The 26,597-nt window shown below is 39.1% G+C and overlaps 2 protein-coding genes across 2 annotated transcripts; one reads left to right on the forward strand and one right to left on the reverse strand.

Annotated features, from left to right (window-relative positions):
- The first annotated feature begins 2,581 nt into the window (after positions 1-2,581).
- LOC108069901 (MDS1 and EVI1 complex locus protein EVI1-A) lies at positions 2,582-21,406 on the forward strand. Its single transcript, XM_044394873.2, has 2 exons — positions 2,582-4,206; positions 19,274-21,406. The coding sequence occupies exon 2, from the start codon at positions 19,485-19,487 to the stop codon at positions 21,099-21,101; it is 1,617 nt and encodes a 538-aa protein (XP_044250808.1). The 5' UTR covers positions 2,582-4,206; positions 19,274-19,484; the 3' UTR covers positions 21,102-21,406.
- An 830-nt stretch (positions 21,407-22,236) lies between these two features.
- Positions 22,237-23,018, reverse strand: LOC108069875 (odorant receptor 67a-like). The gene is made up of 2 exons (XM_044395015.1): positions 22,507-23,018; positions 22,237-22,447 (listed from the first exon to the last, which is right to left on the reverse strand). Exons 1-2 carry the CDS (start codon positions 23,016-23,018, stop codon positions 22,237-22,239), a joined length of 723 nt encoding a protein of 240 aa, XP_044250950.1.
- Between the last annotated feature and the right edge of the window lie 3,579 nt (positions 23,019-26,597).

The raw sequence follows: 26,597 nt of genomic DNA on the forward strand, positions 1-26,597 counted from the left end.
TATTTTGTGTAAAAATATTGATTTTGTTCCATTTTTAGTTTTTAAGATATCGTTAAAAAACTGCCGTATTCGCTCGGCACAAAAATAGAAGTGGATTTCGGGAAAGTTCATTCAACAACAGAATTTAGTGAATTCTGATGAAATATTTGAATGCGATTTTTTTTAGAATGTTGTCCAAACATGTCGCTTTGAAATGGTTTTGGTTTTACTTAAAAATTGTTGCCGTTTTTTTTATGCAGTTTCAACCAGATTCGTTTGGGACATGTCGCTCGGGACTTTTTTCTTAGCGTTTATTTCTTAAAGGTGTATTTCTGTACCTCTATCCCTTAATTACTGGCTGTTTTGCATTTAACTTAATAGTTTAACATGTAAATTAAGCATTCAGTACAGAATAATGTCACATATTACCAACTGAAGACAGGTCCAAAAAATAATACAAAATAGCTAAAAACTAATTTTTGCGTATATTGGTGGGGTTTGCCAGAAAAATAATCAAACTGTACTCAAAAATTTTAGTTAAGCTCAGGATCAAACTATTTAGAAACTAATATCGGGGCAAAATCATGTGGAAATATGTTTTTTTCAAGTTTCAAGTTTTTGACTTGGTGGACCTTTTGGTAGAAGTGCCCATATGCAAATATCAAATAATATCGAAAAATAAAATATCGATATTGTGATATTTGGCTAAATAAATATCACGATATAAATATATTTTTTTTTGCAAAAAATATCGATATATTGATATTTTGATATATTTTTGACATCCCTAGGCCGATCATCAGCATGATGGCAGTGGAAAATGGACAACGGACAACGGACAGCGGGCATTGGACAAACGACCTGATGTGCATGGGGTGCGCTGTACCTGTAACGGTAAAATTTCTACAAGGGAATGTGCTTTCATTTTGAAGTGTTGTATGTCCATGGACTTGGACTTGCGCCAAAAAATCAAAGCAGCCAAGCTACTGTTAGACAGCCGCAGCAGCCGCGGCAGCAACATCAGCAACTTGCAACAGCAACAGCAACATCAGCAGCAGCAGCAGCAACTAGCAACGGCAGCTGGCAGTTAGGCAGTTAGTCACTTCACAAAGTCATTTTTGATTTGATCGATTTCGTGCAACAGCAACAGCACAAGCACAGCAGCAATAGCTGGCATCAAGAGCTGCAGTTGCTGCTGCATTTGCTGCTGCTGCAGTTGCAATTGCTGTTGCAGCTGTGTGAAGTGGCCAAGAAGAAGGCACATGACATGGTCTTGAACATGGACATGGACATTGAAAATGCCCGATTCCAGTCTCGTGCCAAGTAGGACACACAAGTTTAAGACTAGAGACCCTTCTCTGACCGTATGTTAATCTGCGATCAGTGAAAGAACCCGTTGAACTTTTCCATTCCCCCAAAACAGTTTGCACCAAGAGAAATTATGGGATATTTTTAATCGAGGTGCTATTCAGAGCTAATCATAGAAACAATTGAAATCTAATGATATTTAAGTATGTTATGATCGGGAAAATATTAAATAATTTTCTTGTTAAATCTAGAGAAACTATCTAACCTTATCTAAAAATTTCTTTTTCGTCTTTTTGTAACATACATAGGTGTAGTTAAAATCATCTCAAAATTTAGAACTTTATAAACAAAATTCGGAGAGAAAATAAAAACCAGATTTTTAACATGACCAGACCCACAAAAACTATATATTTTTGAGGTTTTTAAAAAGACATTAGCCTATAATTACTTAAGCCATAGTGAGAAGATACTAAGATAGTAAGATCAACGAAACTAATCTTATAATTTTTGGAACAATTTTTCTATTTTACGCGTTATTAACCTAACGACTAGCTATTTCTTTCTGTGCACCTCTCTCTTCCCAAATTACTAGAATGCTGTCCGCTTGTGGCCCGTTCGAGCTTCCAGCGGTGACTGCTTCACGCTCACTTTTCAGATACTGTATCTCGGAGTTTGTGGAACCCAAGTGGAGCGGCTTTGAGATCGGCTCCGATTCGGATTCGGCTCTGAAGCTCGGCTCTCGGTTCGTCGATGGGGCGGAAGATCTCCACCCAGTTTTTGGATGCAGGTCTAGCGCTTTTGGAATTTTCATTGAGTAAAACCAGGCAGGATGCATCTCGCGGATCGCTCGGTTGGCGGCCCCTCATTTACCGTTCGAAACTCGTCTAGGCCAGAGTATCTGTGTGTGGCTGAGTATCGGAGTGTGTGTGAGCACGTTCGCTGGATCGCTCTACATTAAGAAAGAAGTGTATTAGCTTCGATTTATTGCATCGTTGCCTTGCCTCGGTCTCTGTCGGCGTCGCTGCCTCTGCCGGCGTCACCGTCGACGTCGCTGCCGACCGTGTGGATTGTGAGTCTCGTGTGGAATCATCACTGGGGATCGGGATCGGTTTTATATCGTTGTATATTCATTCAGAGCACCCATACAGTCGCCGAAGACGTCGTCTATTTTGCGTTTTTTTCCTTCTGTTATGTTTCTGAGCTGTGCTGCTGCTCTTTTTTTAGCTTTTCGTTATTAGGAAATCGAAAACTGAAGCTGCGGCTGCGACTGGGTCTATCATCAGTCCGTGAGACGGTCTCAAAGCTATTGGTCGTGTTGTCGCTTTTGTCGGAAAAACAGCAGCACGTAACGCTGAGCAGAAGAGATCCACTACGTAAAGCGGTCGAGACGTAACGCCATGCGATCAGTGATAACGGTAAAACATTCAAAATGAAGCGTTACCGTTTATAGTGAAGTGAAGAGAGGATCAACCGAGGATTACATCCTGATTATACAAATTTATAATGTGTAAATTAAAAATATATACTTAATTCCTAACTGTGTGAATTCCTCACTTTCATCCTAGAAAAAAAAACAAAAAACTATTCCCAAACTTCAACTTTCCTATAGACAATAAATCTATCCAACTTTGCTTTAAATCTCCGATAAAACTTAGAATTTATGCTTACACAAATCAAATCACAAATTGCTAAGGAATTTTATGGACTACGCCCAGTAGATGATGTGATATTAAAAAACACTCACACTCCCAGGTGCACAGAGAGATGCATATCTATGGCCTATATATACCAGAGATCGGTGCTAAATCAATGATAACTACCCGCTTAGATCCAATTAATGCAAATTGTGACAGCGCGTAAATGCAAAGTGAGCCGAGCTGCACGGAAATCAACAACAAATGCCACTGAGACATGTGTACAGGCTGATGATTATGGGCAGACATTAAACAGACAATCCATAATGAAATTATAAAATTGAAAAGATTATAGCCCGGGCCGAGCGATCGTCGAGAGGAAACTGAAACGACTGGGAAGTGCGGAGAGATTGGATCGAAGCGGCTTGGCCGGGGATCGATGTCAACTCCGGGGAGAACTGCTCGCCAATTAAACCTAATTAAATAGAGAAATATAATAAAAAAGTAATTCTACTCAACTTGTATCATAAATCAGACCACGCTGACCAGCGCCAGTGATTGTAAAAAGTGTAAAAATATCAGTAAAATATATATCTCAAAGTGGCAACTTCCCTCGTATATACGTACAACTAAAGCTCCTAATTACCATAAATCTAAAAGTGTTAAATACGATAATTTATTAAATTCATTTAATCAAAATCTTTAATCTTTGATTACTGTTTAATGACGAATATTAACAAGCAATTGTAAAAAGCCTTTTTCCTGCAATAACATAAGAAACATTAAAAAGTTACAAAGCAAAAGCCTAAAAACCTTATAATATTTTAATCAAATATAATACCGCCTCAAGACTTTTTTCAAATATTCAAATCCATTTGGAAAATACAACCGCTACGTTAATTCCCACGCGCCGTCGGCTACCTTAGCTGGATATATGCAATATATCTTATATCTTGGCCCGATCACAGGATGACTTACGCTCCACAGCAGCGACAACAGCCAGCTGAAGCAACAACTATAGCCGCTAGAAGATCGAATTTGTATAGCAGCCAATGCCAGACGAGTTATCAACATCCGTAAGGCCGAGAGAAGAAAAAACGCAGCAATAGCCGAACGGTGCTCAAATGGTGATTTCTTCCTGCCAGCGGCCAACGGATATCCGTGCGGATTTTATACCAACAACCACAGCCACGACAACAAGTTGTGCAATTAGAGCAAAGCTGCTCAATAAACTAGAAGAGGCTGGCAAATTGATGCTACCAAAGCGATCAGAAAAATCAAGCATGTAAGTAGAGAGATCTGATTATGGTACAGAAAAATAAACCAAATGAGTGGTTCACTAAAATGTGAAGCACAATAAATAACCAGAAAATTTGAATTTAAACTAATGAAAAACAAAGCTAATTTAATTAATAAAAAGTCTTTAATACTACTTTTATTGCATACAATATATATAAAAATGTATCCTTCTCAAAAACGATCTAAAAACTCTCTTTCCTAAGACCGAAAATTTCCATACCCTTTTATCAGCCTTCAATATATGTTTCTAAAAATTAATCTCACAGTATCTAAGAAATTTAAACACACTTAGCACCATTTAGCCTAGTAAATGGATTCTTAAACTCTAATGAACCACAACGGCTTAATTTAATTGATTACAGTAAGCACCATCACAGGATCAACAAATATTAGACTTAATGTCAACTGAGGAACATTTACCACCAACAAAATTGATAGATGAATTTTAGTTTTTGTATCTTTTTGCCCCGATCCGCAGACCAACAGCGACACGTATCCAAAAGATTCAAGGCTTCCACCGCTCGAAACTGTATTTTTCTTGTATTGTAATTGATGAATGAATGAAATTGAAGTTCGAGTAATGACGCAGCGATTTCGTTCGGCGGCATTAAGATTTAGCCAGGCCAAAAGACGAGGCGAGCGAAATAGAGTTGTCCGCGCACACAGGCACACTTTTTAATTTGGCAATCAAAAGAAAAAATAAATTATATAATTTTTCCCTTTTGGCTACGCCTAAATTCACGCACTATTGGCCCACCGAAAGAGTGTGGAATGTATTTTCTATAAATTCGATTGTTTCTTTAGCCAAAAGAAGAGTGTTTTTTTTTTTTGGAAAGTGATTAATAGGTTTGACATGTTACTTTTACGCTAATTGAGCGATCAAAATCGAATCGAAATGGTGAAGGGCGAAAGGGTAGCAGCGGCGATAATGATAATCCCCGAACGGAATAAAACTGTCCAAAAGCGTTTATGCGTTAAATGCACGGAAATCGGCCGAATGTATCCGCCAGATGCAGATACATTGAATCCATAGGCATTGAGGCGATTAGTAGCGCCTTTCGATTTTTTTCCCCCGTTTTGGAGTGAATGTTTTGGGCGCGTCTCGTGCAGAGGAGGAGGAACCAGGGGGTGGGGGCAAATTAAGCAGGTTAATTTAATTTTAAATAGAAGTCGATGGTCGGTCGGTCGGTTGGATTTTTTTATTTTGGGAGTGCGGTGGCAGATGGGCGTAAAAGAAGCGCCCGAAACAGAAACATTAGATCATTAATTAAACGTTTGGAGGTTAGTGAGTGGCCAAAAAGCCAGACAGGTTGATAGAGCCAGTCCCTGTTCCAGAGCCCCAGTAATGAAGTCGCGGCTGCAAAGAGATCATTAGGCGAAGAACACGAAATAAAGCGAAGAGGTGACGAATCAAATGGATTGCGGACAGTTCAATGAAGTTCTCAAAAGGCGAGGTCCAATTTAGATTGTGTGAAGAGATCCATTCATCTATTTCCTATTACTAATATTGCTAAAGTCGTTTAGACAAGGAGATCTAATAAAAAATAATACGTTTTTCGAAAAATAATTAGAAATACTTTAGGTTTTTTCTATCATTAAGACATTGGTCGAAATGGATCATACATTTTATTAATATGAAATTTATCTACCTTGTTTCTTTTCATCTGTCTAAATTTCGTTTATCATATGGCTAACATAATACATTCCTTACAAACACATAACCTTCAATGGAAACATCTTCAATCGGATGTGCGAAATGATTAAAGGCGAGAAAATGGCAACAAAATTACCATAAAACGAGCATTGTTAAAGACCGTGAAAAACTTTCAAACCAATTCTCTCACAGACCATTTTTATGAGGTGGCGAGAAGAAATTATGACACTTAACCGTTCGGAGGCAGCGAGAAATTTGTTTACGGCATTAAAATGCCAATTAAGGAGTGAGCAGAAAACGCTGAAATGCTGGTGGCCCGAAAGGAAGTAAATCGAGTGAAATGAAATGTTTCAGAGATAATCTGCGAAATGATGACCATGACGCTATATATAGAGAAGTCGGGTCTGGGACGGGTCCCCGAACGGGCACTACAAAGCCTCAACCGCCAATTGCAATGGGAATCGCGTGGGGGGAGGGGGGAGATTGGGTTGCCCACTGGCAAGAGCGTAATCCAAGGCAGTTAATTGCGCCTTAAACCGGAAGCGATGGCTTTGATTGCGTTACACATTTTGCTTCGGCCGGAATGTGCGCTGATTTTAGCTGCCCTCTCTTTCTAGCCAACTCAGGCCCTCTCTCTCCCCCTATGCTACGTGTATTTTTCAATTTAAACTCTATTTTCGTTGGCTTTTCGATGACGACGATGACGGTGACTTCGATAACCGCAGAGCGGCGCAATCTGAAAAACAAATCACTTTGGGCTATACAAAGTCTTGGCTCGGAATACACTTAATCCACATTCAAGTCGGGGAGGGGAGGGGCCAAAGTGGCAGGGACAATGAAAGTTTGTAGAGCCATTACCGCTGCCCGAAATACGCAAATCGATTAAATGAAAAGCTAAGAAAAATCGGGAAAAGGGAAGACTAAGAGCTAGGCTCCCAAATATAAAGTATAATATTTAGTTGTTAATCAAAAGTTAGTAAAAAAACCATCTATAAAAAACTAAAAAATATAAAATGAAGTAACAAATAACCTATAATAATAACCTATAATAACCTATTTCTTTTAAAATATTTTCGCTATATACATTTAAAGTCCTGTATTAGTAAAAATGTGATAGGTAAAATTGACAAATACGATAAGTTACGTAAAAAAATAAAATAGTTGACTTCTTTTAAAAATAATAACGTATATTTCGTTTCTGCTTTAACTACTATTTAATAATCCTATTTTGTTGTTGTAAAAGTAACTATTTCTTGTTTCAAATAGACAATTAGTTGGTTGGTTATTTTATCCATTCGATTTTTTTGAGTGTGCATTTTTACCGGCGCTGTAAAAGATTTGCGAAGAAATCCAAGACCGTAGACAACTCAATAACAGAGTCTTATATAGATGCCTCGCCCTGACTTATGTAAGGCGCAATTTGCAATGCAACAATTTGCAAATGCGGCCCAGGAGATGAGTTGTATTTTAATTGGAGCGACAGTCAGCCAGAGCTTAAATGGATCGCATCGGCAAAAATAAAAATAAAAACAAACACAAGCAACAAATGCTAAATAGCTCCAGATATACTATTAGTACTTATAATATATGCATAGAGCAGAGATAGTGAACTATCGAGTTTGCCCAGGTCTAAAGGCAATTGTTGGGAACAGGGAAAGGTCGAGAAAAATATCATCTCGAGCAAAGTTGAGCAAATGAGTTACTAAAAGTCTATTTGGGATGGGTAATTAGACAAACTGTACGGATATTACAAAAAATCATTCAATTTATAGCCTATTTGTAACGTTATAATAATATTTTCTTTTTAAATGAAACAATCTAGTCAATTAAAAAGAACGATTGATTTAAAAAAAAATTCTTAGAAAATCCACACTGCCTTCGTTTCTTAATAAAATGGTCTTCAGATCAAATTTAAAACCAAATACCTAATTTCTTGATCACCTAATCACATCCATTCTGTACACGACTCCTATTATTACGCATACCCCTTCCCAAATCGCGCCATCGAAAGCCCAAGAGCCACCGATGAGATCAGATCATCAATTTAAATCACATTCTAAATGTGTTCGAGATCAATCACAATGCCCTGGCCACACCTTTCGATGGAGCCAAGCTGCCAATCATCGATCCTATCTAGCTGCCATCTCATCGGGCTTCTGCAACTCGGCGGCGCTAATTCTCTTTCTCTAGACACCATTTATATAGGTACATATATACCGAGCATTTTGTCGAGATCAAAACCTTAACGGCGCAGAAAATCTACTTAAACAACTTAATGATTACCCCACCCATTTGCAACAACAGCAACGCATATTTTGAAAGCAAAAGTAAAGTGTTTTGAAAGTAAACTACACTAATTTAAAGCTGTAAATTAACCAACTGAACAACACAGCGCTTCCAAAGATAACCTTGAATGCAATGAGAGCTTTAATTAATTGTGAGCGAGTGTGTGTTGGTGATAAAATAAAAAGGTGTAAGAAAAAGAAGTGGGGCTAATAGGCAGAGATTTCTAGCTAACCATTCTGAGGCTAAGAAATACCTAACGCATGGAATTTGTATAATAGAAATAACCCAACTAATGGGGGCAATTTTCATGCCTTTCAGATCAGTGACCAAAAATTCCAGCCTAAGGGCAAAAGTGCATTATTTTCGGAGAAGCGTAACTTGTACTTGAAAATGAGTTGACCAAATAAAAAAGGTGCTTCAAACAGAAGAAATAACAATTTTGGAGACGTTGTTTGGCTGATGATGAGTAAACACAACCGGAGCGGCGCGTTGATTACAATAGGAAATAATCCCACAAATTGCTTTAATATTCACTGCAAATCAAATGAAACGCCACCCCGCCACCGCCGAAAAAATAGGAAAAAAAATCTCAAAATCCCAGACAAAAGTCACCAAGTTTTGTGTCTTTCTGCCTTCTTTCTCGGCTCTTTTCTTGCTTTTCAGCTTCATTTTCGAAGCATTTAACCTTGGACCATAAAACTCGGCAGACAAAGGCAGCAGCAACAACGAAGACAACAACAACTGCACATAATATGTAATCACATCGCATTGAATCTTAAACTCCCTCCCCCCGCCCATCGCATGTGTGTGAAAATTCGCATTTTTCAAGACGACAAAAAGAGCTGAGCGCAAAAAAAAATTACAGAAATAAAAACCGTATATCTCGGCCTCTGATAATTGTATCGCATTTAGCTTTTGGCATATTGTTTAGCAGACGATGATATATGGGAACCCATTCCGCACAGACAGCAGGTGTACTATATGGATATGGCCAGCTCCTAACTTCTCGAGTTTGTGAATTTTACCTTTGATGCCGGCGACTTACGCTCTAGATATTGGCATAAGAGTCATAGAAGATGTGGTTCCATTGTCAGATCCTAAGTGGGCTAGTTTGTGGGCAATTTCGGAAGAATTCGCGTGGTTTGCCTTTGCCTTTTTTTGGAGTGTGGCACGGTCTGAATTATAGGTTGACATGGAAGTGCCTCGTTTGCGGTTACGAGATGTCCGAGGGGGAGTTTTTAGCAGATGATGAGTTGGTGGAATGAATTAAGGCCTGATTTGGTATCTCGCCCTTGACTTGAGCAAATTTTAAACGATTTTGTTGTGGCTTAGGGAAGATATGTGGTTTCCGGTTTTAGTTTCGGCAAAAAAAAGTGGTTCGGAATGTTATCATGTGGGGGAAATAAATATTTAATAGAGCGACATGAAAACTTGAAACCTTAAGAAAGACTTAAGAAATTAATATAACAAATTTTATAAAGAATATTTATAAGAAATATTTTTTAATAGAATATACCGTTTTTTTTTCCTTTCCATAACTCGTTAGCTTCTTAAGGAAATATCTTAGTTAGTTTATGCAAACTCTAACAAATCCCCCTTTATTGAATAAATTGATATGCAAATTAGAGTGTTCTGCCATGAGTCGAACCAAATCACTTAATATCCAATCACAAACATCTCCAGCCATTACAACTTAATGCGCCCTAATGTATGCAATTTTCGATGATAACCAGCTTCAGCTTCTTTGCATCTTGCACTGCAACTTGACGCTCACCAATTAAACAATCGCCGTTCGGGTTTTGTTTTTCCTTTGCGTTGACCGGAAGGAAATCCCATTTTGCTCACTAACAGAAATCTTGAGGCTGAGCTCCTCAAGCAATTGACCAACACTGGAGCCGTCAATTGTGATTGCCAGCGAGCTAATAGCGGCGCACTTGAAGCATCCAGTCATGGCAATTATTCCGCAATGTGCGATGCACTGAAAAAAAGTTAAGTGAGTTTATTCAAGTCATAAATTGTGAACAAACGAAAATTAAAATATCAGATTCATATTCGAAGCTGGTCAGTGTGCTGGTTAGTGTGGCCTTAATGTGTGCGAAAGAACAGAAAAAATGATTTTATGTTAAGTGTGTAATTTTTTCCTGTGCATAAAAAGAGTGGGGTTGGGTGATGAGATGGATGGATGGATAGGTGGTTAATCGCCTGGGTGGCGTGGCTTAGAGGAGGGTGCAGCGTGGACACAAACAACTTGTCAGCGAGTTTGCAGTGACTGAAAACCGAGGAGGAGTCAAGGCACTTGGCCGCATCCGCAGATGAAGCCGGGGTCCAGTCTCTCCTCAGTCCCAGCCGCAGCCCCAGCATCGTTGGCTGCATCGGCAATTGGAGCACTTTCACTTTAGGCCGGCAATAGCCAAAGCCAGATCGGTATTTGCTCTTTGATTGGTACTGTTGTTAGAGGGGCTGCTGCCGTGGCTACTGATGATACACTTCCTTGGAGAGAGTGAAGTGGATGCTCGTATGCATATTAAGATGCTTTGATAATGATTACGGCTGCTGTTGAAGATTGTCTTTTAAGTTGTTGAAAATTTAAAGAGGAAATAACAGAAGCAAAACCACTTCAAGTTAAAGCTACCTTTTCTTTATTAAAAAAAGGATTTATATTTTTTTGAAAACCATCATTGATTCTTAAGTTAAAATTTAATGGAAATATTAGTTTTAAGTTTTTAGTGACTAAACTATAATAGTTTTTCAAAATACTTAGTGATTTTGGTATCTCGCGCAAGTGGGTAAACTTACAATACTCTCAATGATTTTATTTTAAAAGACAATATTTTTTTTTCAAAAGTGTAAAATAATTTATTGTATCATAGGCAAGTTTATATTAATCTACAGTGTTTTGTTAACTTAGTCGAATTCGTCCTCTTGAGTCTGTTTAAACATTATTTTCTTTTTTATGAATCAAAGGAACCTTTTTATAAAATTTTAAGGATGGAAATTGTTGTTTGAATGCTGATCTTGCTCTAAGAATTTCTATCCAAGACCTAACTAGTGTATTGCAACTTCGTCCATCCTATGTAAAATCCACCTTCATTCTCTTGGCCAGGCTACTGTTTTTGTTATTGTTGTGGCTGCCACTGGTTGTCGTTGTTGTTGACTGTTGCCAGTTGTTGTTGCTGCTGTTGCTTGTTGCTTGGTGTTTTGTGTTTGTTGTTTTGTGTCGGGGCGCACGTGTTTGAACGGTAGCATGTGTCAGGCAATGATAGGTTGGAGCTCAACCTCCTCTCGGATCGGATCGGATCGGGCTGGATCGGGTCGGATCGGCGGCAATATAATTAGGCCTGCAGCGGATCGCTCCGACATGTGGACACTTTGGATGTGCGCAATATTTCATGCTTATGACCAAAAAAAAGGCGCTCGTTGCCTGCCATGTTACAGTTAGGTTTCCTTTTTTTTGGTCTTACCTCCATTGTTCCAACGCCCGCTAGATCGGAGGCTCCTTTGAGTCCGGCAGGCAGTTATATATATAGGTATAGATTGCAATATATATATAGAGTTATAAACAAAAAAAAAGAGTCTTGGGGCAGCGCAGTGCAAACACACAAAAATGGCCAAGACAACTTTCTTCTTCCTCTCTCAGGTGCAAACTGGTTTACTTATGATGTGAATGTTGATATGGTTTCTTTTCAATTTTTTTTTTCTTGCTTCTTTCTTTGGCCCCTGGGCTCCTGCTTCTATTTCGATGGTTTTAATAGAGCTTATATGACAAACGAAAAAGAAAAAAAGTAAACAGAAACTGGCCGAGGAGGAGTTGCAGTTCGGCTATCGCTTTCAACTAGAACAAGCTTGACTGGCTTGGATGTGTCTGCAAATGTTGGCTTATAAATAATTGTATCATTTGCCCGGGCTCCAGTGTGTGGTAATAAATCGAAATCAAACGGCTCACATGGATATATATATATACGTATGAACACCCATACAGACACTTTGCCAGCTGGCTGGATGAAGAAATAAAAATCTAATTAATTGCATCAAAAATGCTGAGCTGTTGAAAACGTTTAGGCAATCAAATGGAGCAGTTTATTTTCCCCCCTCTCTTATTTAATTTTATTTAGCCTGATTTGTGAACTGCTCCACTCCACTCCGCTACGCTGCGATCGATAAAGTCGTGAAATGTGGCATTATTTCGTGGCTGCTTTTTCAATTAAATATTTGAATACCTTGCCTGGATGAGTGTTTGTACTGTGTTTTAATTTTTTCTATTTTTTTTGGCTCCGTTGTCCGTTAGCCTGGTCATATGGGCACTTTCAAAAATTTCGCCATTCACTCTTTTGGCTCGGTCTGTGGTTCGGTGGTTGGATGTTTGGATGTTTGGGTGGGTGGATGTCGCGCTGCTTGCCGGCTATACGGATGCACATCTGGTCAAAAGGAGCTTTTCCTCCATTTACTCTTCTTGTTGACTTTCAATTAGTTACAGAGGCTTCATTAGGCTTCATTAAGAGTAACGTATTCAAGACAGACAAATAAAAGAAAACTATTGGGCTAACATTCAGAGCGCCCTTAAAAATACCCATTTTTAAACTGCTTCAAACATATTTTCCTTATAAAAATAAAAGCAATATTTGCATATTTATACCCCATCATAAATATTATTGCGCACCAAAGCTCAAAAATCTATTAAAAAATACATTTATCCTTTTTAGTTTATTTTAACAAATAAACTTTTTCTTCTTTTGGAAAAACCATAAACCAAGACAAGAAACTATTTCACAGAATGGCAAAAGACAAGCATTCCACCTTTGAAAGTATTTTCTTTTATCGCCCCACATAAGATAAAACATTGAAAATAAACTTTATCGCAATCGAATCATCGGAAATCCTAAGCCTTAAGCTCTGGCAAATATTTAACCCAGGCCAATCGCTATAAATCAATCCCGGCATCCGATAATTACCGAGAGTGGCCATTGATTATCTCTGGGCTCTTAACTGGCACCTCCGAAATTCAATTGAGCTGTATTTCATGCATTCCAAACATTTGCCCAGCGCACTGGCCATAAAAATAAAATCCAAAGACCCGCAAAACACGAATTTATGGGCTCCAGTGTCCGTTTGCTCGTCACTTACAAATGATCCGGAGCCCGAGCTTACAGGGACATAAAATTACCCAAGACTGGCTAAAACTAAACTGATTTTTGCACCTCCAAAAAAGCAAAAAAAAAAAGAGCAGAAGAAAATCTCAATTATTTAGTCTGAGCATTTAGCTGGAGTAGAGTTAACTGGTTGGTCGTCTGCATGTGTGCTAGTTATATAAAGATAAAGTAAGAAATAAAACATCGCAAACTATAACAAACAACAGGATGCAGTCAGCCAGCGGCGAGGCAGCCAACTGGTCTGTGTTTTAATTTTTGCCTTTTTTTTCTCTTCATTTTCCCCTGCGATTTTTTGGAGCATTGGGAAAGCACTTGCCTGGCATACGTAGAAAAATTGTTTTCGATACACTTTTCGACATTCATTCATTCGGCGGACCAACGACCGACCGGCTGGCTGCTCAAGTTGCCGATGACGATGGCAATTGCAATTGCGGCAACTTTTAGCTAGCTGCTAGTTTGTTGGTTTCGTTTGGAAAATTGAAACAATTTCCGATGTCACTCTCACTTTTTATTTCACCTGACGACGAGTTGCAGCCAATCTAGACAACCAGATATGTAACGGCGATGGACGACGACCACGGCAACGCTGGCCAAGACGTGATTTGGAGATGTGTTTGCTCTCTGTTGCAACTGTCGCTGCTGCTGCTGATGCTGCTGCTGCACTTGTTGTGTCCAGCGAGGAAAAAGTGGTACAGATTGCACTAAAGTCCCAGCTACGGCATCATCATCATTATCGCCGTCGTCATCATCTACTGACTCCCCAAAAACGCATCCACGGCAAACGACTGCAGCATCTGGAGCTGTGCTGTTGCATGTTGCTGCTGCAGAAGTTGCTCTCGTTGATGAGTTGCCTAGTTCGCCACGGCAACTCGGACATCTTAGGGGTTTTCGTGTGAGGAGCACTGCTCCTGACAAGCCATCAGTTATGCCTAGGTTAGGGAGCAGATTTAGCAGAGGACTTTACGAGTTGCAGGTGGAAAATCCCAGCATACGGAGTATAATTTAATATTTTGCAAACTCTATACTTTTTACGAGTATAAGTTTTAAGCTAATTTTTCCTAATTTGTCTTAGGAATATTTCGTTTTTATATTACCTAAAAATGGGTTAGGAGAAATAATATTATTTTAGTTAAGATATACAACAATGATTAAGTTTACTTCATCCATTACTAGTCATCAATTAGGAGGTAATAGGTAATAGGTAGGTAATATCATTTCATAATGTTAATTGTAGAACATGATTCGATATTGCTTAATTCTGTTTTATTTTGTCAGTTCGCAATAAATTAAGAAACATTTGAAAATAAATTGGTTACCATTTCTACTTCCATTTTCTATGGGCAGAATTACTCACTCTAACTATTATATTAAAAAACTTTTCAACTGTGCATTAATGGTACTATAAATATAGACGTTTTAATAATTCCATAAAAATATTATAGACAAATTCACAAGTTAATCCATAATTTTGTCGATGCCATCGCTCGTATATCAATAATTTTTGGTATTCCTCGAATTGGTTAAATATTCAATCAGCCAATAAATGCCACCACTGATCTTGTGAATGATCTTTGGTATTAATCTCTTCTATCTGAAGCATTTCGCATTAGCTTTATTGCCCGTGCGTGTCTGTCTCTTTCCTTTTCTGTTTGTTTGTTTGTCGCTGGATGTTTGTTGTGACGCTTTTGGTATCAGGTTGCCATTGCCTCGTTAGAGAGTCTGTGCGAATGTGTGTGAGCCGCTATCCTGCCAGCGAATATTTGTTGTCGCCGCATCGCAAGTTGCAAGTTGTTTCTGCTGCTGCTTGGACTGATGTAACAAGGTTTAATTTTCCATTTCAGTGAGCGGCTTGCTTTGGAGATTTTTACTCTCGTTTTTCATTGTGTGTCGCCGGCTTTGGCTTGGTTTTCCTTTTAGCCAAGTCTTAGTCTTGGCTTTGGTTGTGGTTTAGTTGCGCTTGATTATGCTTTTGGCTCTTGCTATTGCCGCTGCTGAAGCGCGACTGCATCCGACGATTGTCATGATTATAGCGATAATTATGCGGCCAGCATTTAATAATCATCATGCAGCTGCTGCATGCCAAAGTTAATTTTGGGGCTGCTCGTAGGATTCCTGCTCTATAACTAGGCTTCAGTTACGGTGCAACACTGGGGAAAATTCACAATTGAAATCCTCATAAAATGTGGTAGTACAATTTTATATTTCCTTTATAAAACTATATATTGAAGAAACATTTTTAAATTTTCCATTATGCGGACTATATTATTTAAACTTTTAATTTAAATACAATTATTAAATATTTTATTTATTATTTACAATGTAGCTTTAATCGCATATCTGGGTGAGGAAATTGTTATTTCCTATGGCCATTACTACACACAAACACGTCGTGGTCAAATCGATATGCGCATGGTAAGTTTCTGGCTTTGCATACGCATATTGTTTTACCAAAATCTCTCTCTTGGAGATTCTCTGACTTCAAAAAAGAGAGGAAGAAGCAATGTGGCGACTTAAATTACGTGGGAGTGAGTAGTACAAATTCTCTCAAGAAAGACACATTAGATTTGGGATTCGAATTGAGGAAGTCAAAATAACATCAAATCGATCATAGTTTCATATCAATTTTTTTTGGGTGTATTTTTTTAAAATTTTTATATATTTAAAAGAAGATAAGATGATTAGCTTTCTAGATTGATTAAAAAAAAAAAAACCAAGTAAAAATGTTTTTAAAAAAGTATTAGCCACAGGACATTTCCTCAGTGCAGTTGCAATGCCGTACTAGCAACATTGTCAACGGCAACAACATCTCCTCCGCTGGACATTTTTGCCAATCTGGAGCGCCGTTTTCCATCGTCGCCATCGTCTGTCTGCCTGACTGCGTTTTTCGCGGTTTTACAACTTTGATTTCACTTTTCTTTGCAACATGCGACGCCGCTTGCGGGATTTTATTCGTATTTTTCGTACTCGCATTTGTATCTGTGGCTTTGGCTGTGCATCTGCAGCCGTACCTGTATCTGAATCTGTATCCGTACCTTCACCGTCCGTTTCTTGAACTGTTTGCTTCATTGCTCTCGTTGTTGTCGTCCGCTGTCGCTTGGCCTAAACTTTGTTACTCTTTAATTGGTTTTTTTTTTACTATTTTATTTTCTTCTTGGCTTTCGCAGGCATCCGCTTAAAGGTGATCATCGCCGCGATGATCGCGTCTCTGATGATGATGCAGTGTCGTCCAGCTTAAGAGTCGGCTATAATTGTCAACCGCTTTGGCACGTCGGCAACAAATTAAAAAACACATCGCGGCTTTTTGGGCAGCTGGAAGAGCGGTCTGGGATTTTACTTTTGACAAGCAAAAATCATATGAAAGGTGTTGACGCTTCAGGTGCAACATGAGTTTAATTGGCTTTGTCATTCATTTTCTGGGATTCCACTCGCCATTCTTTGCACTAGAGCTGGTAAAAACAAATACTTTTAGCCACCGAAAATGTCTTTGTATTTGTGGGACTGCCTTCAAGTCGATCAAATAATTTCTATCATGTTTTGCCAGCTCAAATTTGCTCAAACTCGTTTCCCTTTAATTGAACATCAATAATTTGCCATTTGCCAGCTAAGAAAATATTTACAAACCTTGTTAATACAGAAGATACTTACATTTTTATGAAATTGGTATCTAAACAACGTAATGTTTACCTTATAGCTATAAAGTTGTGTGATGATGTGACAAAATATAATATTGGCCACAATAATAATTCCATTTATTTAAAGACTAAATAATACTGAAGTTCTGTAACTATATTCCTACTTTATCTTCCGAAATCTCAAAGTAATTCCCCAAGAACCTCCCATTATAAACCACCTGATTGCTGCGTTTATAAATGCAACAATCTTTCATGAGCTCTTAAGCTCTAATTACAATTCTGTAACAATAATTTTCAACTTTATAACACCGCAGACAACAAATCAAAGGCAGCAAATGCGGCTAATTAACTTTTTGGCAACACGGCCAGCCAGCAACAACAACAAAAAGGCAATTTGTTGTCGCCAGACGATCGCTAAATGCTGCAACAACAACAACAACATTGCAACAAAAGTAACAGCAACATCAGCGACGACAGCAGCAACCCACGAAAATGTCTCATGAAAAATTCTGTTCTAGATAGGAGAACAGAGCTCCATAGATCAACGCGCCCACCTGAATGCAAGTTGTCTGTTAAAGTTTTTGTTGTTTCTGTTGCTGTTGCAGTTGGCAAATATGCAACTTTTGTTGCTCTTGCTCTTGCTGTTGCTGTTGAGCTCGGTTCACATGATGGGTTGAGGAGTTGGGGATCTCTTTTAGGTCTTTACTTGGCGTGCCATCTGCCCAGAGTCGAGCTTAAGTTGATGCACAGCGAGAAAATCATTTTAAGCTTAGGTAAAGCTATATTAGACCCAATGTAGATTCCATTTTTTGAATTTTTAATTTTTCTTATTATACCCTTGTAGAGGGTATTATAATTTCAGTCAGATGTTTGCAACGCAGTGAAGGAGACGTTTCCGACCACATAAAGTATATATATTCTTGATCAGCACCAATAGCCGAGTCTATCTAGCCATGTCCGTCTGTCCGTCTGGCCGTTTCTATGCGAACTAGTCTCTCAGTTTTAAAGCTATCGCGATGAAACTTTTCCGAAAGTCTTCTTTCTATTGCAGGTAGTACATATGTCGGATCGAGCCGGATCGGACCACTATATTTTAAGGCTCCCATAGGAAAATTCAAACAAATATAAGAAAATTCATTATAATTGTAGGAAGTAGGCGTTTTGATTCTTGACTACTTAAAGACAAAATTGGACTTCCTGGAACAGCACCGAGTAAGCATTACTTTATCTACAAGGGTATATAAGCTTCGGCTGGCCGAAGGTAGCTTCCTTTCTTGTTTTTGATAATATATTTGAAACTTATACTTTTGCAATAACATGGTGGATTAAGATACATTTTGTCATCACATTCTTAATTCTACGATTTTATATTAAATGTTTCGTTCATTTGGAAACATATTTTTGTTCTGGTTCAATTGTAGATATTAGATATATTTGAAGAAACAAATTTCGAATTTTTTTATTGATTTTTTTGTAGTATTATTAATTATTATTAATTGATGACTATTATACATTTTGATCTTGGGATGTTGATTGAAAAATTCAATCGTTTATTTTCGTCCAGTGTAACCCGCCCTCCTCCTTTCGGCCCACGCATTTTCCGTTGCCTTGCACGCACCTTTAAGCGATGTCGGACGACCTCCACACGAGGTGCCACTGTACCCCACTTCCTACCTATCAGCTCCCCCCACCCCCCGCTCGAGGTGTGTGTTTAGATGTTTGTCTGCACGTCTGTTTGTCTTACATAATCGTCACTCTAGATACCGTTAAGTTTTTTGTTAATTTTCATGACTTCTTTTTCTTGTCGGTTTTCAAGTATTTTTCCACCCTAAAACAACAGACAATAGAACAATTGTTTAAACATTTCGGAGGCCCCCCTTCCTTTTCGAGGTTTTTGGCATTACGGCAAAAGAATTAAAAAAGAAAAAATTAGAATAAAATAACCAAAAATGGTCCAAAAAGATGTTCTTTGGGTTGCCGAACAGTTGGCACAGTACTATTATTAGTTTGCTTGGTATGTGGACAGGCCCATTATGACGTAGGTGGAAAAACCGCAGACATATAGAACATATAGACCTATCTGGCACAGCTGCGAAAAGTCGAACTCTGTGACGCACCCCGGGAACTGGGTTTATTTGGCCAAGGTCTGGATTTTGGTAATGGGTGTAAAGGCAGTTGTGATCTTGTAGGTATAAGTAAATAACACTTTTGAATGAATTTAACTTTATCCCAAGACAAGTTGAAATTACCATTTAAAATTCAAATTTTTTAAGTATTTTTAAACGATTGAACAAAACTTTGAGCTAATCATGTCACCTCTGCTTTTGCTTTCAGGTATATAGAAACTGTAAAACGAAGGCAAGCTTAAATCAGAACAATTTGGAGCGTCGTAAGCAGCATAAACTAAAGCGGAGAACTACAAACCTACAACCAGCAGCCTGGGCAATCACTCGAACCGCCAATCAATCAATCAATCAATCAATCATTCAAGCGGAAAGGTTCAGGAAAACGGAGAAAGAACTCGGTTACGGCCCGTGAGCGACTTATGAGAGTTATGAGAGAGAAAGACCACTCACCAAGAAAGATGCTTCCTAGCCCGAAACAGGGCTGCGTATACCCTGCCTTAGGATTAATACCCACATCGTATATATCACACGTACCTTATGATCTGGCCTCCTCGGCGGCGGCAACATCCTCAACGTCCTCGTCGTCCTCCTCGCCAACGACAACAACAACGACCGCTGGCAGGCTGCAACATCAACAGTCGCTTCAGCATTCCCACCAGCAACATCAGACGTTGAATCACCATGCCAAGGGCAAGAGAAGAGGCAGCTTCGATCAGCCGCTGGATCTGCGGCTGGCCCACAAGAGGAAGACGGATCTGGCGGACCAGGGACCTCTGGAGGATGAGAACAGCAACCTGATAATGTTCGCCAGCGAACTGGCGGTGGCTCAGCAGAAGGAGAAGGAGCTGAACAACAATCATATAGCTGCCTCGTTGGCCGATCTGGGTTTCGATATGAGCCGGAAAATGCTGAGGGCCTTGAGGGAGGGTGGAGGAGGGGGAGGACCACCCACTGCGCCGCCCCTAACACCACCGCAATGTTCGATTCCCGCCGTACATCCCACACTCCTAGAAGCCATGACCAAGAACTTGCCCCTGCAGTATCGCAATGTGTTCGCCGGGGTTTTGCCCGGCAAGGTGACGACGAGTCCGGCGGCCTCCAGCAGTCCCACGGGATCCGACTTTCCCTTCCGGCATCCGCTGAAGAAGTGCGAGCTCACCTGGCCACCGCCCACTGAGCAGCTGCAACTGGAGCTGCCCCTGCCGCATCCGAATGCCAAGTTGTCGCCGGTACTGCCGCATCCGCAGCTGCAGGACTATCAGACGCGGCGAAAGAACAAGGCCAGAACGGCTGCCACGGCGGGTGGCAATGCCACGCCCAATCTGCCGCAGCGCAACAAGGATCGTTACACCTGCAAGTTTTGCGGCAAGGTCTTTCCAAGATCGGCGAATCTGACGCGGCATCTGAGAACCCACACGGGCGAGCAGCCTTACAAGTGCAAGTACTGCGAACGTTCCTTCAGCATTTCCTCGAACTTGCAGCGCCACGTGCGGAATATCCACAACAAGGAGCGGCCCTTCAAGTGCGAGATATGCGAGCGATGCTTTGGCCAACAGACGAATCTGGACAGGCACCTCAAGAAGCACGAGTCCGATGCCGTGTCCTTGAGCGCCCTTTCCGGGGTGAGCGAAAGGATGCACTGCATACGGCGGTTCTGCGAGAACCCCACCGAAGAGTCCTACTTCGAGGAGATACGCAGCTTCATGGGCAAGGTCACACAGCAGCAGCAGCAACAGCAGCAACAGCAGCAACATGATCAGCTGCAGCAGCAGCAGCAACAGCACCAGTCAACAGCAACATCGGCGGCCAGTTCGTGTTCCTCGTCGCGTGACACGCCCACTTCCTCGCAGGAGGAGGCGGCGGCGGCGGACAACACGGCCGCACCCACTTCCTCCAGTAGAGACCAAGAGGAGCAGGAGGAGGAGGACTCGCAGCCCATTCTGGAGCTCAAGAAGACCCTGACCTCCAAACTCTTTCCCACGGCGGCAACGGCAATCACGCCGCCAACAACATCCATCAAGGAAGAGGAACCCTAACTACAGATAAAGAGCAATTTCTACAAGCAAATTTCCTATAGCAGAGCAGCCAGCAGGAGATCCCTAAAACTATGTCTAATATCTAGCTGTAAATAAGTATGCCTAAAACCCTAAATGTTCTACAAACGTGTAAATCGAATTGTACAAATCGAGAATTGGCAGATCCATAAATATATGTAAAAATACGAACGTATGTGCATAACTATTATTAGATTCGTCTTAAGCATTGGTATTCTTTTGTACATATACACACACGAGCGTGACACGACGAGAAATGTATGAAAAATAATGACAAACAAAACAACGCGCCCACTGTTTAAATAAAAAAAGTTACAAGTTTTTGAAATTAACCAAAGGGCGAATTTTAATGGGTTCCCTCGGTTATCTACATTTTTTCTACATTACAGGTAGAATGCTTTAGCATGGAACCAAACCTATGTGGTGTGTGCCTGCTAAATTTAAACCTTATCGGGGTAATCATTTCAACCATAATCCTTTATGGTTGTTACGTACATCCAGTGGTATAGCCAGGATTTATTTGAGGTGGGTGGGGCTTTCAGTATAAATTTTGTGTAGCATACTTTTGAAAACCATATATTGCATAGGACTGAACCGTCTATGGGTGGAAAAAAGATTTTTTCCACACCAGTTGTATAGCAAAAAACCTTTTTTAATTTTTTTTTTGTTTTTCTTTAAAAAGTTACTCTGAAACAAAACAAAACAAAACAAGTTTTACCTCAGTAGCAACTATTGGGTACCAGGAATCCGTATCCTCCTTAACATAGTTAATTTCAAAGTGTTTTGTTTCTATTTTACTTATTTACTGGTACATCATCCGGACAGCGCAGAAGAATTTATACGATACTTGCAGAAACTAAAATAACGATTAAAAGTAGAATACATTAAATTTTCCAGACTATCTTAGTTAACTTACCACACTCATTGTTTTAACGGACACGTTCATCATTACCGTAGCTTTTAGACAAATGGGCTTCCGAGCTCTCATAGATAGAAAAATGAGCATTTTTCGAAATTTTGGGTCGGCCTCTGTCCAATTCATATCATAGACTGCCAGCCTCACGTCTTCGCTCTGAAAATACTTAACTGCATAGAGTGAAAGAACTTAGACAATAGCTTAACAGACCGCATTGATCAGCATCTGACTGAAGCAGCACAGGAGATATATCTCGACCAAAGCGGAAACTAGGAGTAGCACCTGCTTGCAGAAATGTTCGGGGCTGAATTCGATGGTTAACTGAAAACCCACAAGGCAGACGAGCCACGAGGAGGCCAGAAAGTTAAGCAGCAACGAAATACCAAAGACCGCATTCATTATATCGGTGAGTCTACAAGATATATGTACCTTAAAATAAGAAACTGTGAGGTAAATTGACAATTGACCAACCCGAGTATTTTGATGTGATAGGCAATCAGTGATCGGAGCTCCTCCAGGTTCTTGCTCACTCCATCAACCTCGGTACGGTTTAGGATCCTGAACTCCCTGAGAGCCCTGGACAGCCTGTCAAAGTACATGGTGACCTGAAAGACCACGGCAAAGATAATGAGGTCGGCACACATGTTTCCACATGTGGCAGTATAGCCAGAGACCACCTGCATGACGTAGGTCATGTAGAATCGCCACGATCCGTGCCAGTTCCATAGCGCCAGGTCAACAAAGGGCAGAGATTGCTTGGCATCTGGGGATCGGAGCCACAATCTCTTAAAGGCGTATATAACGATGGCGGTCAGGCTGTGTGTAAAAAGCATAATCATGAGGAGTCCTGCAAAGCCTTTCGAGAAGAGTTGACAGCGTTTCAGGTAATTCTTCACATCATACTGCTCCTGCTCCATTTTGTTGAACCGTGGGAAGCAGGACTCTAGCCCACTTACTAAAGTGGACAATTTCTTTTTCTGCATCTTTACAGCAATTAATTTTAGCAAGCCCGTAACCGTAAAAGCAACGTATCCGAGCATGATACATCCCTCAAGAACGTTATCGTTCTTTTGGAAGGAAATAAACGCAAATAGAACTGCCGTTGTCAATTGTATGGCCGCGTTACTCATTAACAACAGAAAGTATAAATGCAACCATAAACCGGGAATTTGGTCAGTTTCGTATGGATTTATGCCCAAGGTTTCGTAAAAGATCACGGGCACTCTTAGGAAGTCACCGACGACGTAATACTCTCTTTTTAGCTTTTTTGCGGACTTAACCGTTCGTCCAAGAAATTTCTGTTTAACAAAATGTGCAATCATTTCGTATTTGATTTCAATACACAATGCTGTGTACGCAAAAAAGGTTCGAGCTTTTATAGGCTCTTACAAGCACAGAAACCACAAGCTTTAATTAATCCCTTCAATTTATTACACTTACTAAAAATGTTTTAAAAGCCTGTAAAGGGTTTCAAACTTAAAATTATAGTTTTTTTATGCACAAAACAAACTTTTGAAACTCAAACTTGCAAAACAGTTATTTAACATACGTCTGTTTTATATATGGGCAGTGCCCTAATGATATATTCTATATCGATTTATCAAAGACCGCGAATTCTTAGGAGCAAGAGGATTTATTTGTGTGGATCATACATAACTTAACTAAGAAACCTAATGGTATTTTATATATTGATTTTTCAAAAATCGCGAATTCTTTAGAACAATAGAAAATATGTTTTTGTGGATCATACAAATTATAATTTGAAGAAGTTCAAACAAATGTCGATATATCGTATCCTTTAATTTTAAATATTATATACAAATAACCATCTTGATCTTAAGAATTCGCGACGGGTCGATGAGCAGTGAAAATTGTGACCATCGTCTTATTTAAAAATCAATATGGGCACTTCCAAAATGTCGCTCGGGACATTTAAAGTTGAAAAAAAATTGTAAAACAATGGATTTTAATTTTAATTATGGGCTTTTCTTTTCACTCTTCCAAAGCTCTATTTTTGGTAAAAATCTTGATTTTGTACCACTTTTAGTTTTTAAGATATCGGTAAAAAACTGCCGTATTCGCTCGGGACAAAAATAGAAGTGGATTTCGGGGAAGTTCATACAACACCAGAAATTAGCGAATTCTGATGGAATATTTGAATGCGATTTTTTTTAGAATGTTGTTCAAACATGTCGCTGTGAAATGCTTTTGGTTTCACTCAAAAATTCTTTGCCGTTTTTTTTTTATGCAGTTTCAACCACATTCGCTCGGGACATGTCGCTCGGGACATTTTTTCCGACTGTTTTGTAAAGCGGATTTCTTTACCTCTATCTCTCAATTGCTGGATGTTTTGCTTTTAACTTAATAGTTTAGTATGTGAATGAAGCATTCAGTACAGAAAAATGTCACATATTAGCATTCCTATAGGATAAATTAACAATAGAAGACAGGTCCAAAAAATAACAAAAAAATAGCCAAAAACTGATTTTTGCGTATATTGGTGGGGTTTGTCATAAAAATGATCAAACTATACTCCAAATTTGTAGTTAAGCTCAGTATCCAACTAATTAGAAACTAATATCGGGGCAAAATCGTGTGGAAATATGTTTTATTCAAGTTTCAAGGTTTTTGGCTTGGTGGACTTTTTTTGGAAGTGCCCATATATACATAAGAAAGTTCTTGCAATAATTATATTCTTTTATTTTCAAAAAGGAACCCCCGTTTTTTAGTCTGCAGCTTTTGTTGAAAACTTTTGTGGTTAGTCATATGCGTTCTATTGGCAAAACAATTTCAAACGAACTTCTTTAAAAAGTATCCATGCTACTTGAGTCCTTGCAACCAACTGTTCCTGGTATAACCTGCAATTGAAAGACGATTTTTGAAAAGGTTTTATGCCGATAGGTTTAAAACTGTGACATGGCTTAATTGACTTGGTAAGTGATTCTGATCATGAATATAGGTATGTACAATGTACATATCAGCAGGTCGGAAATGCTCCCTTGTACCCGTTTAAATACTTTCCAACGAATACTCTATGAGAAAGACGTATACAAATAATGTTGACTTACTTATGTTTTTCTAAAGACGAACTTAAAAGCGTCTTCGTTCAGTCGTTCAGAACGACTTATAATGTAAACTGAGAGAATCTGGGACTGCAAAGCTTCTGATTTATTTTTAGACTTATGGGGTATCATTATGTTTGTTATCTATTTTAAGCTGGATAAATGAGGTCTGTTTAAAAGGCAATGTTATAACAGGTGCGAATGAAAGAATATGGTTAGAAGTGTGTAATGTAATTATATATCATCTGAAATGGTTTGGATAATGTTTAATTAATTGATTGAATTGTTCAGATTTTGATCTCCATTAGGAATGTAAGACCACGGTTGGCACTTCAAAAATTGTTTATGAGCCAAAAAAGGTTAAAAATGAGCCCATTTGAATAAAAAAGAGCCAAATTTTTACCATTTACCAAATTACCATACCAGCGGAACAATTTAGTTTCGATCTGGCACTTTTGGGTTTCAGCCATTAATCACTTTTAAAATTGCAAAAAAAAAAAGCATTTATACAAAAATGAAATCATTTTTTTCAAGTTTAAAATATTTGTATTGCTATTAGCAAAAAAAGAGCGAAATTCAATAAAAATGGGCCAAAGAGTCAGCGCGAAAAAAAAGAGCCAACCGTGTGTAAGACCGATAACACAGGCCGACAAAAAGTGACATGGGTCGGTGTCCAGGCCTGCCACCATTTTATTTCGATAAATGAGGCTTTTCTAAGCATAAGTTGCCACTACGCCATAGTCCATCAGCTCTGGTATTTGCGGTATCTTTAATTTAAGAAAATCACAAATTTTTTTCGTCTTTTGGGATATATCTTCAAGAGTGGTCAACCAATTTTGGTAATCTTTTCGGAATTAAATAGTTGCATGTCTCTTTTATACGGTCGTTTTGGAAAATTCAATCTAAATGAACCACAAGAGAAGGTGGGCGCATTTAAAATTTTAAAGTCACAGCGAAGTTTAAATATCTTCATTTGTGAACAGCGTTTAAAAATTAAATAAAAATATTTTCTTCTACAATGCATTTTTGATCCAAAGACACCTTATGTCCTTAATTTTTAGGACACTCATCAGGTTTTTGTGAATTGTTTTGGAATTTTTAAAATTGTTTTTCTTCCTTCCATCACAGTGACGATTTACAAACAGTGCCCAAACCTGTCACAATTTTAAATATCATAATTCTAAACGATCTAAGTAGTTTTGCTTTGAGTATAAGCACATGAGCGTAGCCTACTAATCTTTGGGGGCTGAAATGCTTGAAGTGTAATCCCCCTCCAGCTTTTAGCTTACGCCCATGTATATTTTTATTTAATTTTTAAACGCTGTTCACAAATGAAGATATTTAAACTTTGCTGTGACTTTAAAATTTTAAATGCGCCCACCTTCTCTTGTGGTTCATTTAGATTGAATTTTCCAAAACGACCGTATAAAAGAGACATGCAACTATTTAATTCCGAAAAGATTACCGAAATTGGTTGACCACTCTTGAAGATATATCCCA

This window comes from Drosophila takahashii, chromosome 2L (genome assembly GCF_030179915.1).
Source record: "Drosophila takahashii strain IR98-3 E-12201 chromosome 2L, DtakHiC1v2, whole genome shotgun sequence".
In the NCBI taxonomy this organism is placed as follows: domain Eukaryota; kingdom Metazoa; phylum Arthropoda; class Insecta; order Diptera; family Drosophilidae; genus Drosophila; species Drosophila takahashii.